General features: G+C 33.5%; 1 protein-coding gene across 2 annotated transcripts in view; it reads left to right on the top strand.

Annotated features, from left to right (window-relative positions):
• KIAA1549L (KIAA1549 like) overlaps positions 1-16,849 on the top strand; it is a 169,192-nt gene that overhangs the window by 111,988 nt on the left and 40,355 nt on the right. For both annotated transcript variants that reach the window (XM_087921182.1, XM_026705910.2), the window contains exons 12-14: positions 3,571-3,761; positions 6,295-6,419; positions 15,709-15,887. In XM_087921182.1, the coding sequence (XP_087777308.1) occupies positions 3,571-3,761; positions 6,295-6,419; positions 15,709-15,887 (495 nt within the window). The remainder of the gene's footprint in view (positions 1-3,570; positions 3,762-6,294; positions 6,420-15,708; positions 15,888-16,849) is intronic.

Below are 16,849 nucleotides of genomic sequence, written 5' to 3'. Positions count from 1 at the left end.
CTATAAGACAACACCAAGTTGATGGCACATAACTGATCAGTCAGTTTGAGTCAAGCAAGTGCTGGTGATACTCTCCAAGCAAATTCAATGTGTGGGTTACTCAGGCCAATTCTTCTGCATGGTTCAAGTTGCAGTTGGGTGTCTAGCTCTGAGTTGGGTAGTTTCAGTTCTAACCAAACTTCTATATTTCCATAGCAGCAAAGCCCTTTCAGGATCTTCACTACCTTGGTGAATGTATATGTAGAGATTTGCAAACTGAGAACTTTTTGGCATATATTGCACTCTGATTATAAATACGTATACCAGAAAATGATAATGTAAAGCTAGTTCACAGTTGGAGTTTTTGCAGTTTTATAGGCTGTGCAGATCTTAATGTTGAGTCAAAAATCAGACCAAATGGGATTAATGAATTTGGAGGAATAGGAGGAAAGGGAACTCTCCCTATACAATTTCTACATAAGCAGCGGATCCCTATCCTAGAGAATTCACAGTTCCTGTTTATCAGCAGGTAGAGGTGTGGCCAGAAATTATGATTAGTGGGCCGGTTGCAGCTCCACCTGATGCGAGAGGAATTATCTACAGTAATTCACATTTATTATCGCCTGTTTTACCTATTGCAACGAATTTACCTATTACATTAAGCTGCCCTTTAAAAGATATTCTTGCAATTTGCAATTAGTCCAGAATGTGTTGGCCTATATGTTTATTGGTGTGTATGATTGGGAATGTAATAACATTCATTTTGTAGACTAGTTTCCAGGTAAAATTTAAGATGCTGGTATTGGCCTGCATTTTCATTTATGACTTCTGTCTGGATACTTTCATGTCCATGTGCTCACACCATCATCAACCCAACCAATTTGAACAGCTAGGGAGAAACTTCCTCACATTTCTATGAGGTTTACATGACAAAAGTGATGAGCTTTATACCAGGCACCTGATGGAGATCAGCCTGACATTCTCCTTGTCAGTTTTTCTGATTTTTTTTTAAAAAAACCATTATTTTGGAGGACTTACTTTGAATCTAGGTGAGATTGATAGGGTTATCATCCTATTTGATCTTTTTGTTTTGATTGGTTTTGACCCGTCATGGATGTTTTAATTTCTGTTTATATAACATCTAAGCTGCCAAGATTTGTTTGACTGTAGCAGGGGAGAAGTAAAATAAAAAAAAAATATGTAAGATAACATTTTGATAATTAATTGATCATTGAATTTTGATACATCTTGTTTATATTTAACAAAGAAAACATGTTACCGGTATGTCTGTTAAAAATTGAGAAAGGATGAGAAACTTTGCATGTACTTATTCAATCTGTTATATTTTTCTTTTAAAAAAATAACTGAAAAGTATAGATATAATTTGGGCACATATAGATAATAGGTGCATAGGTGATTTGTGTATAAGTGCTTCCAACTGTATTTCAACAAAGTAATTAATAATTTCAGATTGGAAGAAAAGTAAAGTTTTTATGAACCAACTTTTTGAACAGCATGATGTCCAGCTTTTTAAAAAAGGATGTTTGGGTTCAGTAGAGAAGTTGTGATTGTGTTAAAAATAATTTGAAACCATTGCTGGTTTCATTCAACATAGAATCATAAGATTCAGACCTTATTGGCCCTATAAGCATTAATTAAACAGAAGAGCTGTAGTGGTGCAGTCGTTAGAATGCAGTATTGCAGGCTAATGCTGCCAACTGTCAGCAATTTAATCCTGACCAGTTCAAGGTTGACTCAGCTTTTCATCTTTCCGAGCAGAGGTGGTATTCAGCAGGTTCTGACCAGTTCTGGAGAACCAGTAGCGGAAATTTTGAGTAGTACAGAGAACCAGCAAATACCACTTCTGACTGGAGATTTTACAGTATCCTTCACCTGCCATACCCATCAAGCTACACCCTCAGAACTGGTAGTAAAAAAAAGTTGAATCCCACCACTATTTCCAAGGTTGGTAAAATGAGGACCCAGATTGTTGGGCCAATATTCTGACTCTGGAAACCACTTAGAAAAGTTTGTAAAGCACTGTGAAGGTAAGTCTAAGTGCTATTGCTAATTGTTAAGACTGAAGAAGTAGTGCTAATAATATTTCTATTCCTCCTTTTGTCCGGTAAAATAGTAATGGATATTTTCCTTTTCCCCCCGCTTGGTTTATTTTGTGTCACATAGGGATTTTCTGTTGTGCTTAAGAAATCTTACTGATGAATGAATAGTGACAAGTTTCAAAGGTGCTAATACTTATTCACAGTTCAGTTTCTGTAGAAATAGTTTTTATATTCTAAAGTTTATATACAGGCACATATTATGCACAAGCTGACTGTACAGATTCATCATATTATTTCAGTTGTACAAATGGAGTGTCGGTGGATTGTAGACCTACATCAAAATCAGCTTTCTGCATTCTTTTCAGAACTAGTTCCAGGATTACCTTATTTTACTGCTGCACACACAGCTACTTATTCTTATCCAACCATATTAATTAGTAATGAAATTGGAAGAGGTTTCCCACTAAAATTATATATCTTTACAGTTCTGGCATGATTGTTAAGAGATCCTAATTTTTTTCATTCCAACTTCAAATATATGACAACATATTTGGACATTGGATGTTATAGTTCTACGCCCTAGATCTACTTTGCACCCATTTTGTGAAACTGTCCTACTCTTTGCTTCTTTATGATACCAAAGGGAAAGCCATAAAACTTAAGCTAAATTATCTTCCTTTTGCTCAAATTTAAGACGTGTGATAGTTACAGATGAATATTTGATCTGAAAAAAATTAAAATAAGAATTGTGTTTCCATTTGTTTTAAACCGTGAATTACAAATTGTAAAGATTCAGTTTAAACTATTATTTTAGAACCGGTGCACTTGTGTAATATTTAATGCATCTGTTATGTAATTTATTGTCTTATGAATAGTTAATACTTATATGAAGCAGATGGTATTGTGGATAACAGACAATTGTGTCCCACTGGTAAAGTTTAAAAATGGATATGTTCCAAGATGTAGTTAAAAAGTGTGAAATACGGGTTTCTATTTTGTAGTTTACAAGATTAATATTTCAAAACAAGTAATTTTGCAAGGTCAAAAGTGAATTTTCTCTTTTCTACTTCTCTGAATCTTGTTATTGATTTCAGTTCAGTTAAGACAGTAGTCTGTTTAAAAGTAAAATTGTGCCAGATTGAATATCATCCTGTGATGCTTTTCAAATGCTCACTTGTTGTTGCCATTGCTCTCTTTTCTTTTTCTTTTACCATCGCTATTCTTGGAATCTCTTGCCTTTGTTGCCATTTAAATGCAACTCATATGAGGATATTAGGGATGCTAAGAAGTTGAACCACATCAATCACACCAGCCAGAAATGGAGGCGTGAAATTGGAGTAATCTTACTTTGTTTAAACAGTAGATGTTCTATTTTGTAGAAAAGATAGTTTTAAATTCAGCCTTAAAATACTTAAAAATGAATACCAATTCATTTCAAAAACTATCTTACATTTAAGTACAGATTTTCATCACTTTTAGATACATGCAATATATATCATTTATGCAAGTCCCCCCCCCTTTTTTTTCCCAGCCAGTTCAAGGCTTTGACTACGCCAAGCAACATTTAGGCCAACAAGGGACTGAAGATGATGTTTTGCCTGTCACCCAAGAGACCGTAGTTTTGCCTGTTCCTGTGAGAGATGCTCCTGCATCCCAGGAAAGGGAAATCGTTCAGGATGGAAGCACAGCAAAAACTGCCAAGTCCAATGACACAAGAAAGAGGTGAGCAATATCAGCAGAAAGACTAAGGCTTAGATGATTGACAGATTTTTGTAATTGTTTCTCTGCTTATAATTTCAGTCTTTTCACATACAAGAAAATCTGCTCAAACCTCTGTGGTACAATATAGTTTTGAATACTTAGATTTAAAAAAAATATATCAAGAAAAATAAAGCATTGCAATATCTGCACGTATGAGACTTAATCAGCCTTCTCTGAATGGAATTATAGATGCTTTAAAGAAACTGGTTCATAGATTAGGAGTGCCCCTAGACGCCCAATAAGGTCCACAATACAGAAATCCCTTTCTCATTTCACATTGGTGCATGAGATTCAAAGCCTTCTGAACAAAGACAAGTAGGCAGTTGCTACTCAGTTTCTGTTATTTCCAGAAATTACTACTATAATGTTTTATTCATAGAATTTTAATTAGTTCATGTTATAACTGCTAAATTGGCCTTTGAATGGAGTATATAATTCCATGGCTAAAATCCTGGCACAATTTTATATATGAACTAGGTTCATTTTTAAAACTCAAATGGGATGGTGCCCTTTAAGAACTGTTTTCCCTCTTCTGATAAGTCTCTTAGTATATGTCAGGGATAGGGAACTTGTAGATCTCAGATATTGTTGAGTACATAAATACATTTCTCAGCATGATGGTTCTGTAGCATGAAAAACCATGCATAACAGACCTCAACATGTTAACACGTGTAATATGACCATATTGTGCACATTCTGAAATTAAAATCTAGAATCTGATAACATATATTGTGACAATAATGTAATTGTGTCTTGGGGTGAACAGATGGAATTCAAACAATTTCAAAATCAGCATGCTCTGTTTTGCATCCAAAACAGCTGCTTCAAATTCAGAAATGGCTGTTTTAACCATTTTCAAAGTACTTTTGAGCTCCAAACAATCTGTATAGCATGTACAAGAAAGTAAGAATATTCTATTTAGAACAACCAGTCCAATACATTTATATCATTTGCACAAGCAATAAATTAGAATTCCTGACTTAACTGGTTTACTTTGAATGATCAGTATATTCCTTGCAGAACTTATTTGCACATTCTTTGTCCAAATTATATACAGATCATGCTGCATAGTTTACCATAGTGTTTGAACTTAAAGTTCATTAATAACAAAACAAACATACAAAAACCCAGGTATCTAAACCATGCGTTTTTGAAAGCAGAAAACTAGAAAGAATATCTTAAGACTGGAAGATTGTTAGATCTGTCTTAACTGTTTACATGTGGACACGGTTAACAAAGAACTACTCTCGTGCATGTACACAGATACAACACAGTATACCTTGGAATACATTAGGAACAGGATATATATTTTAAAATTATGAGAGCTTAGTTTCCTTCACTGGAAAATCAGAACATAGAACAAAATATATTCTGTTTTCCCCCCAGTTAAAATCTCATCAGAACAAGGGCAGAAAATAGTCAAAGTAATAGCTCATAAAACTTAAATAAATGGTTGTGAGTTGTCACTTGATATTTCTTTGAAACATCTCAGCTTCAGAGAAAAATATATACCATTTTATGCTTGCCTTAGATTGGTTCACCTGTCTTGTGCACAGTGACATAGAAGAGATTACAGATTTTGACTGAATCTCCAGCTAATTATTTTGCTGTTATGCTTAGACCTATTCTTTGCTGTTATGCTTAGACCTTGACATTGGATGAACTGCTCCAAGTAAGAATGAGTGAAATAAATTCTATTCAAAATAGAATAATTGCTTGCTTAATAAGGCATAGGGAGCGTGATGGTTGATTTATAGCTATTTTTAAAATGTAAGCAGATTGTTCTCAGTTTCTTGCAGATTTTACTATTAAACCAGCTGTGCTCTGCTGTTTGCTTTACTGTTTTAAAATGTGTGCATAATATTTACACAGGCTGTGAACAGGAATATGAATCCACATCAGAATATCTTCGCAAAAAGAAATCTTGCAGTGGTAAAAAATATATAAGCTTTGTCCCTCTTTCCAGAGACTATTAAACATTTTAGATTATTATAGTGCCCGTTATCCTAGTGCTATTTTTGAAATACGGCTAAAGATGAATTCCCTAATGAAAAATACTCTTCATTTCTCTTTGGGTTGTATAAAAAGGCATGGAATGAGTCTATAGCAATATGCTAAACCAATATTAGAATAAAGATGCATTGAGAATTATTTATTTAATGGCATCTGTGTGAGGGGGAAAAACCTTAGTCTTTTTTTTTTTTTTTGCAAGATTTTCCTTTTATTATTGTGAGCTTATAAAGAAAACAATAGCCATGCATAGAAATTATTCTGACTTTTGGTTGTTATAACAACCCCCTCCCCTGGAAATACTATGGATGCCTTCCTGCTGTTTTTATGTTTCTTCATTGCAACATACTATAAATATTTATTTGTCTATAAAAATCAGGCTTGGAATAGGCCGTGATACAGGTCAAGCAAATGCAATAACCTTGAAATGATGAATATGCAGGAAAAACTTAGTCTTCTTCCTTGTTGCTATGGTTACTTGCAGCCGGTCGTTGAGTGAAAATGGTTCTGTCATCAGCAATGAATCAGGAAAGCCCAATTCAGGCCGAGGCTCTCCACAGAAAGTAACAGCACAGAAAGTGACAAAAGAGGAAGGAAGAAAAAGAAATGGTGAGAAATATGTCCTGGTGAATGATCTACTAAATTACCTTCCATTTCTCCCATGGAGACAGATTGCCCTAGAAAATATAATACTGAATATAATATTGCAGTGAATTAGAATTAATGCCATACACCTATCTACAATGCACTTCTTTCTTTTATGTTTTGTTTATTTGTAACCCTTATTTGAGTTCTATAGACCACCTCTTTAGTATGACCTCAGTCTTTATTTTGATCACTGCTGCGTTTCCTGGTGTATTAGGAAAAAATAGGGCAGCATGGTCTGGATCTAAATTTGGTTTACAGTACATGTTTTTCCATTTCTATTTTGATGTTGCTTTAATTGGGCCAATTTTGTTAACGTCCCTTAATTTTGTTGATTGGGTATAAAAATTGTGGTACCAAGTTTGTAGCATGCTGTGTTTTTTCTTAAACATTGTCCCTTTAGTTCCGTGTTTCTGTGTGGTCCTAAGAAGAGAAATAGGCTTTTTATTTAAGTTACCAGCTATGTTTAATGACAACTGGATATTAATTTTTAGTATGTATGGTCATATTGTGTAAAGTGTTACTTATTTGTCTTACACTCTAAAAATAAATGATAAAAAACAATGTCTTTTGCTAATGAAAATGACATAATCTGAAATTTCACTTCTCTTAAAATGTGCAGAAAGAACTTCTGCATTAAATGTAAATGTGAAAAGCAGTATACAGTTGAATTAATATAATCTTAAAATCTTGGGATCATTCTCAAATTGCTTAATATTGAAAAGTTACATGATATTATAGAATATTTTTCTCAATATATTGGTTGAAAGTAATGCTATTAAATGTGAACAATCTAGTGGTATTGTGCATACACATTTATATTTGTGTATAATTGATATATCTATACATTTATAATTATCAGAAAATGTCCAAAAATTTTATATTACCAGATATGAATACTAACTATTCAAAGCAAGTGGTCGCTAATATTAATTCTCATAAAGTTTTTAAAAATTTTCTGAAAAAAATAATTCCTGCATGTTATTTTCCATTCACAATATTTTAATGTGCTAAACCATCGTGTTTTAAAAATCCTTTCTTGAATCATTCCAGAATACCATCTTATTTGTTTTATATTATAAGGATATGTTGTTTTCTCTGTGCTTATTTTTTATTTAGTTTTTGGGCCTCACAATAGCATTTTAAATAAAATTGTATTAATGTTTCATTTGATCAATGCTCACCATAATTCTGATCAATCATTACAATGTAGATAATTGTTATTGAAATTTATTTATTTATTTATTTATTTGATTTGTCAATTGCTTACAAGATAATAGGTATAAGTATATACATAGTTATGAATACATGAAATGGGTACATATAAGAAAAATAAAAGAAACAATAGGACAGGGACAGTAGGCACGTTGGTGCGCTTATGCATGCCCCCTACCAGGAGAATTCACAAAGAGATTCCTATTTAAACAAGAAAATCTTTGTATTAGTTTGCATCCACTTATAAACTTACTTGGAGCAAAGCTATTGAAATTGTGACAATACAATATTGAGAGCTAATATATAAGAAGAGCTCTACAGGGTCAGAGCATCCAACTGCATTTTACGAGTTTGTTAGCCTGAAAGAGAGGATGATAGACCCTTGAATTGTTACTTCCTGGTAACCAGTATTTTAGCCATACTGTCTGTGTTTTAGGAAGTAGTAAATAGTCATTACCATTTATTAAATAGTTACCAATGGAAACCATCCAGTCCTCATTTAATATCCAAATTGGTTTCCATTGCCACAACTGCTGATAGCAAATTTCAGTTTATGTGGTATATATATTATCCTGAATCACTCTATTCACATTACCTAGGAGGTGTGCAATTTTATAAACTATCGAAATTCCCATTACTCTCCTTTTTATGTTAAAGAACTTAAATAGCTGTACTCTTTCCTTTTAAGGCAGGGGTCCCAACCCCCCTGGGTGTGGCCCAGTGCCAGGCCATAGCCTGTTCAGAACTGGGCTGCAGAAGTTGTGTTCACGAGTATGCGCATGAAGCTTCATTTGTGAAAGTGGTGCACACATCCCCTCTCCCCACACCACCAACTCCGCTGAGTCAGAAAGGTTAGGGATCACTGTTTTAGGGGAACTGCCTTGACTAATAAATATTTTGGTTACTTTTTGTGGGGGAATGCCCCTTATAATTTTTTTAAGGTGCATCGACTAGACATGTACATGGTGTTTCAAGTATTTTATTACCATAGTTTTTTATAAAGACATTTTTAATTAGTAAATTTTTTTACTAAGTTTAGAGAGATCTTTTGGGAGTTCACCATTTCAATTTTATTACTATGAATAGTTTATCATTAGGTAACGTGGCCACTTCATTGCTAAACCCCAACTCTAGATAATTATGGACAAGTCAAAAAGCATACCAGTCCCTGAGGAAATCTTTATGGGGCCTCTTTGCACATCTATTGTCAGTATTAAAATTGGCTACTTTTTCCCTATTCTCTATTTTGTTTGTTACACATTGCCAATCTAAAAGAACATTTGTCAATATATCCAATGGCAGCTGGATTTGTTCAGTATTTTTTCAAGAAGAAATTTGTCAAAGGCTTTTGATAAACCAAGTGTGCAGTGCATTTTTTTACTGGCCTTATAAGCATAATTTCAAATAGATGCCCACTTCTGTCTGTCTCAACTCAGTTCTATTGCAAAAACAAATACTTTGCTAAACAGTATAGTGCATGATCTCTTAACAAGTGAAAGAGAAAGGCATTCAAATCTATTCAGACATATAACAGACAACATTTGTTCAGTCTTTTCTGGCTTTGTGATTGTTTTTTTTATAGAGTTTTATTTGGGTTTTCACAAAACATATAAATACAAATAAAATAATTTTTTTTTGAGAACAGCATCTCCCGGGTTATCACTTCTTCATACAGACATATTCATCTTACGTATTCTAATCCATATCTTATAACTATTTTTGCAGTTTTCTCAATAGTTTTTCCCTTTCCTTACTTTCTATAACCTTATTTTTACTTATCTCATTCCTTTCTAAGTTCAATTACATATCTTTTTCTAATTTTCAGTATCTTTCTAATCAATATTTTAATACTTTTGTCTGTCCTGTTTACAATTTCATATTTTCTTTTCTCATAAAACAAATTTTCCACTGTAATTACTAGACTGGAGTGTAACACCTTTGTATCTTTTAATTATTATCCATTCAAATCTTGTTTAAAGTTTAAATAATGCCTTTACAGTTATACCATTCATTTTCTAACCTCTATTTTATAACACATGACTATTATCAACCGAATTCTGCTTGGTACATTCCCTTAAAAGTACACACCAAGTTCTTGAAATGTATGTGCGTGTGTGTGTGTGTGTATCTATCTATCTGTATATCTATATCTATATATCTATATCTGTATATATATGTATAACAATAGTAAATGAAATAATTATTCTATTCGAGTTCACCTCAGCCATTAATATTGATGGCAATCTTTTACATTTCTATTTAAAATATTTCCATCTTTTAACAAACATTACCTAATAATATCAGTTGTTGTTCACTTTAATCACCTATATTTCATACTGTCTTTAAACAAAAAACAAAACAATAGTTATTAACAGTAGTCAATAAAATTATTATTCTTGTTCAAATTCATCCTGTCCACTGATATTAATTTCATTTAAAATCTTTCATGTTTCTTTTCAATTATATACTTTTTTAAAATCATTGAGAGTCTTATTCTCTTATCCTCTTTGTTTCATTTAATTACTAACAAATATTCCATTACATATCAATGCCAATTTTATCTGTCACTTTAATCATCTATCATATTTTCTAACTCTTTTCTGTTTCTAGTATAAATGCTATCTCATGTACCCTTGCAGAACCCTCTCTTTAAGTTAAAATTTTAACCATTGTCTCTGTGTCTTTTAAATAGGCTTGCACCTTTAATTTAAGTGAAAAAAAGTGTGGGGAAAAAACCTCAATATAAATCTGCTATGAGAATGCTAAACCTGAATTTAATCCAGTGACTATAAACATTTTATTAGGAAGTTATCAATCATCTTGCTCCAGGGGTATTGCAACTAATATTCCTCAGCAAAAGGGCAGTTTATTTGCAGCAATTTCCCCTTTTCCTTTCAGGTTCTGCCTCTCCCAGCTGCTACCAAGTTTCCTTCATGGTGGCTGCTTTCGTTCCTATTTCACTGATGAATTGATTTATTCATACATTCATTAAGTGAGGTGAACTAACTTAGATACCTAGTGAGCATAAATAACGAAGGTTAGAAACTAATCTTATTTTAGAGAAAAGGCCTTACAAGAACCTACAGAAAAGTTCAAAATGAAAACTAAGCTACATGGATGAAGTTGCAGTTTGGGGAAAGGAAGGAAGGAAGGAAGGAAGGAAGCTATTTGACTTTACCTATTTGGTTATAGCCGGTATTTTAACTATCTCCCAAGTTATCTTTATTAATTTCACTGTTAGTTAACTAGATAAAAAGATGCTTCTTTCTCCTTGATAAAAGTTTAAAGGATGATTTGAGAGACCTAATATAATCTCAAGCAAGCATAGAAGTAAAATACTTCTGCTTATTGCAGAACAACTGAATTGAATTATAGTTTCATTTCTGAATTATACATAGAGAGAACCAAATACTGAGAAAAGGAATCAGAGCTGAGAGGAGACATCAATTCAGGAAGATCTTGCTCAAGTCCTAGGAACCTCTAGTTAAACCAGATGAATTCACTTTTTATAGGTACAGTTAATAGCTCATTCAGTTGTGTTTTCAGGCTAAACCAGTAGCTTCTCTCAGTAGCTTGTGCTCAGTTTCAGAGTGTCATGCCATACATATTCAGTGTGCTAAATATATAATACTCCCTGTCTTTGAAGCGAGTGGGGTTTTTTTTTTTTTCAGATATACATAGAAAACAAATCTTAATGTTGGAACAGTAAATGATAAGAACAATCCAAACAGACCTAGTTGACAGAATTTTACTCCCAGAAGTAATTTTATAAATGCAACTAATAAAACTGTAAATTTATGAATATTTTGGTAAATTAACTGAGCAACCTTTTAATGCAAGGATTAAACATATATTATCTCTTAAGAAAAGAAACAGACTTTGAAAATGAGGAAAATTGTCTTTATTGTTCACATTGGTTTATTTAGGAAATCAAATATAAGATTGGTTCATTGGTTGTCATAGTAGCAAACCAATTTTAAGTCCTGTTTTTCTGATTAAGAGGATAGTGACATCTCATGGTTACTATTAAGGAAAGGCTTTAATTTTCTTTTAAAACCTGTAATTTAGACATACAACATCTTACAAGATGTGTGAATGAAGGAATACACATTTGAAGTACTAGTAGAAGTACAAAAGGTCCAACTGTAGAACTTGTTATTAGGATTGGGAATTTAATTTAATAATGGGAAACTAATTTAAACCCTGTCCTTTTAAGATTAATTATGAAAAACATTTTTCATAGGTCATTGGGTAATCATTTCCCTACCAAAGTATTTTAATGCTGCTCCATTTTCATGTGATATCCTATAATATTCATTTTCTTGAATTTAATTAAGGCAGTCTTCAAAGCTTCTAAGACTTCTCAAATTCATATAATAAACAGATGAACTAATGTATGAGCAGGTCTCTTCATCTGATATCAGATCTCATTGTGTGCCATTTTTATCTTATTTTAAAAGGGATGGGAAATTAGGCTCCTGCACTGTTGCACTGGAATGATTTAGTGACGCTTGTAAATAAAAGAACTTTCCTAAAACTGTGTATGTTACAAGACTTCAAATTTCCATTTAGTTGTTATATGTTAAATTGACTTAACCAGTTGCTGTAGTATAATTAGTTAATAGGAAAATTACTAGTTAGTAGTTTTATACGATGTGTAGTTATTTATGTTTACCATTGGTCAGTAAGTTTTGTTACTTTCAAAGAATTTTGTGGTGGTTCAAAGGTGAATGGTATGAATTTTTGTGATCTAATATCTACTCCATCAAGTGCAAGTTAGATTAGCTACATAAGTAAAGCTACATAAGTCCTTGGAGGCTGTCTTTTACCACCAAACCAGCTGATTATTGTTGATTCTTAATAAGCAATAGACATCACAGCGTTTGTTTTAGCTAGATTAAACACATATACATGTCAGTAGTTATTGATGGTAAATACCAAAAGGAAATCTCTTCTGCAAATGACTTTGCTCCTGTGTGAGGTATTAATCCAGCCTCTCATAAAGGAATTCCCAAGGAGAGGCAACCAATGGAGAGACAACCAGTGGTACATCTCCTGTCGGTTAGCAGACTATTAAAAACCAATACTCTGTAAAATGTAGCCAAAACTTGCCTTACTGCTAGAGTGAGACAATAAATATTATCCAATAAAATGCATTTTTTTGAAACTTTTAAACTTTTCTCTCTCCCCTTCCTTCCTTTTTCTAACTCATTGAACAATTTTTAATTGCCATTTTAATGCATATTCTATATATTTTATGAATATTGGGCAAGGACCTCAATAACTTATGAGTGCAGGGAGACCAGGTCAGCAAACATACAAAGAAGCTGGGAGGAGGGAATTTTATGGAGCAATAGGTGACTTCTCTGCTGATTTCCCCTTAGATTTTGCTTGCAGAGAAGGTCACAAATAGTGATATGGGTGATCTATGGGACACTGCAACTGTCATGAGTGTGAGCTGGTTGCCTAGCACACAAATTGCAACCACGTGACCATGGGGATAGTACAACAGCTGGAACTTCGAGAAATGAGTAGTCAGTACTTACCTGTATTATTTATTGTTTGTATTGCTGGATACCTTATCACAGATTAGGACAGAGACAGCTTTCCTGAAGAGGAAACCTTAGTTCCTGATTTGTGTTTATAACCTGCAGTTTCAACCCCTAACCTGAAAGAAAAAAAATTACACGTGGGTTTTCTTGCCTTTCCAACTTAGCACCCTTTATCTTCAAATAAGCATGTGTAACTTTGGACTCATAATGTTCGTTCTGTAAGTTGAAGGTGGGATGAGGTGGTCTGTATGCAATTTTGTGCAGTCCCGTGTAGTATTCCTTTCCAGTAAACATTATTGATCTTGGCAGTATAAGAGTGTTGGTACAAATATGCAGAACCTTTTTTTAAAAATGAACTGCAGTTTCTATAGTAACTATTCTGTTTGCTAGTAAATGCTTACCTGAGCTTTGGAAAGAGAAGTTGGATGTAATGAATATAAAGGATGCTGTAGAGGTCACTACAGGCAAAGGGTAAAACAGTAGCTTTAGATAAAGATTATGCCAATCTTTCTCCAGGTTTATGATATTTATCACAATGCACAGCTTTGTTTAACAGCTGTTGCTTTAAATGGGAAGGAAAATTTGCCATAATCCTTTGCAAGTGAATCTCAAAATCTGTAAGAAACCATATTCTTTGGGTATGAATTTCTTCTCAAAACCAATTATAAATATAATTCAAATTACTGATGATTTCTGAGATGTCCCATCGCAAGGGAGCATGAATGATCAAATCAAGCCTTATATATGATAGGGAAGCTGAAGATACCTACATATAGCATCTCTGATGTTTATAATGCTGTTATTTTGCCTACATAGTTTTAAGGTAGAAAATAATGAGTTTTTGATATTTTATTAACATGTTGTATTAATATTTACATTTACCTTACTTTTAGAACCCAAAGGATGATCTTACTTTCAGGAAGCTTTCTTTTTATCAGCAAATTATAGTAGTGGCACATTTATAAAAAAAAAATGCTACTGCTACTGTAGCTGTTCTGATTATAAAGCTATTTATTAGATGCCGTACATTTTGGCTTCAGGTAGCTGTTTAACAGAATGAAAGGAAAATGAAAGAATGTTGCCTTATGGCACGGAAGCTGTGAATCCTTGTTTAGCCATTAAGCATGAAATAATGGACTGACTTAGCGCCTTTCCCTGCATTCACTTTGCAGAAATATATACCTTAACTTATCTGAGGCAGATAGAAAATTGCAGAAGACAGAGGAGAATATTCCTCCAATTGCAGAACAAGTGTTTGAGAATTTGCAACTATAAAATCTATATATTTAGATTTCAGCATGTCTGTGTGTTTGTGTATATGAACTGGTTGTTTTATTCATAAAAATCCACCAGGAAATTTCAGAGTAAGAAATTAGAAAAACATGCTCTAAAAAGGCAGTGGCAATCTGTTTCCATGTTGTTGCCAAGAAATCTTCATAGCCATTCCAAGTAGTACACCAGGAATTAAATTCAATGGTAGAAAACATTTACCTTTAATTTACGTGTTTTCATCTCCTTGGTCTGATTATTTTAAAAGTTCTTCTATATGTGATGAAAAATTGTATTTATGAGGATTTTATAAACATTCCTATCTTTAATGGGATATATTGTGGTCCAGAGTTTCTGATTTTGTGGTATGCTGTAGTAGTTTAGACAGGACAAAACTAGAAAGAGCCTGTAAGAGAAATGAAAGCAGAGCAGCCAGTCCCCAGTTGAATATGTGGAGAGAAAGGGAACAGGGTTGTTTTTGGATTGGAGCAATCTCTGAAAAATTGGATAGTCCAATCATGAGATGACTAGGGCCTGATGACTGAGTGCAGGGAGTCCTGATACAGGAAAGGCCACAACTGGCACACAAGATGAAGTTGTGCAAAGGTTCTCCTAGCTATGACTGCACCTGTTACTCAAGCCAGAGTTGGAGTCCAGGATAACCCCTAAGTTGTGGTCCGGATCTGTCTGGGGCCATTCCGTCTCATCCAGAGTCAAAGATGGCAACATCTCACATCCCAGAGCCCCATGTAACCCAACCCATTCGGTCTTCCTAGAGTTCAGTAGAAACCTGTTGTCCCCTTGCAGGCCTCCACAGGCTCCAAGCACCGCGAGAGGGTAGCCATAGCATTGCTTTGCTCACCAAGAGTGAAAATATACAGTTGAGTATCATCAGCATACTGTAAATACTTCAACTGGTGGTGTAGCAGCAGATATTTCTCTACCAGGGCCCAAAGAAAAATTATCTGCTGCAAATTCTGCATAGGCATCAGGATGGGCATTGTGAGATTACAGGATTGCAAAAAGGGGATATATAGTATATAGCATTTTAAGGAAAAATAAAACCTATAGTTTTCTATTCTGTGATGATTCTAGCTAGAAGAATTAGCTTTCCAGTTTACCATATCTGGCATAGTTCATTTTTATTTTCTCCTACAGTGGCCCAAATGTAAAATGACAAAACAATATATTGACTAAATTTTAACTTATTTTAAAAGTGCCTTTAAGTGATGAAGAGGATGGAAGCATGGTATTTGACAATGTGAATAAATCTGCCGTTGATCCTTTTGACACATCTTCTGGATCTGTACAGTTGATTGCAATAAAGCCTGTAGCTTTGTCTTCTGCACACCCAGGAACAGACAGGACCCAAGACACAGCTATTCTTAATGGAGAGGTAAGAATATATCTCATAATTGGTTTTCTGTTGTATGTTGAGCTTTGATATATCTGTCAAAGAAGTGATATGAGGAGGGAATGCTCAATAATGTGACTATTAAGCCAATTGGTGACTAGGCAGCAAAGACAAAAAAAAGTTTGTGTGGAATCGTCCAGTGATTCTGGAAACAATTCTGAGAGGCAGAGCAAAGAAATTAAACTTCAGATTGTCCTTTCTACCAAATATGTTTTCCTCTGTTACCTTTTGGAAATTATAAATATGCACTGTTCTTAGAAGAGAAATTCTTTTTCTTTTCTTCTCCATCTGTATTTCAAGTATAGTAATGTTAGAAGCTTCTCAGAGCCTGGGAAAGTAGATAACATTTTGCAGTACACTATTAGCTCAGAACAATTGCACATTCTTCTGTTATCAGGAAAACAGTTAGGATCTGTCTTGTCCATCCAACAATTAGTAGCAAGGCGATTAAGAAGACCCTGACTGAGCAAATTTAAAGATAAATCGTGCGTTAAAATGAAAGTATCCAGTTGTCTGAATTTTTCTGTAATCTAATCTCTTTTCTCTTTCAATAAATTAAAACAAAACTTTTGTGAGAATCTTGTTTTCTGTTACGAAGAGCCTGACACATAGTATCAAGTGGAAGGAAAAATATATGTCTCATAGATTAATCTTGCATCAAAATAATTGCATCAAATATGTGTAAATGTATATAATGAAAAAATAATGCATTAGTTTCACCATTAAATAGGTGAAACTGAATTAGCATTATTTTTCTTTGTTTATCTTTACACGTAGTAAAACTAATCATAAACAAAGAAGATTAGTTTTTAGAAGGAAAACAATTTTTAGATGATGAAATGGAAGGATGGCAAACTTCTATAATTTTATTCTCCTACTACTCTATCAACAATGTAGTTTTTATGTAAACTTTTGGATAATGAATATGAAATTCTGACTTAAGA

This window comes from Pseudonaja textilis, chromosome 1, assembly GCF_049901715.1.
Source record: "Pseudonaja textilis isolate UNSWEBS1 chromosome 1, rPseTex1.2, whole genome shotgun sequence".
NCBI lineage: Eukaryota > Metazoa > Chordata > Lepidosauria > Squamata > Elapidae > Pseudonaja > Pseudonaja textilis.
Note: the sequence above shows the minus strand (reverse complement) of the source record. Positions and strands in the feature narration are given on the sequence as shown.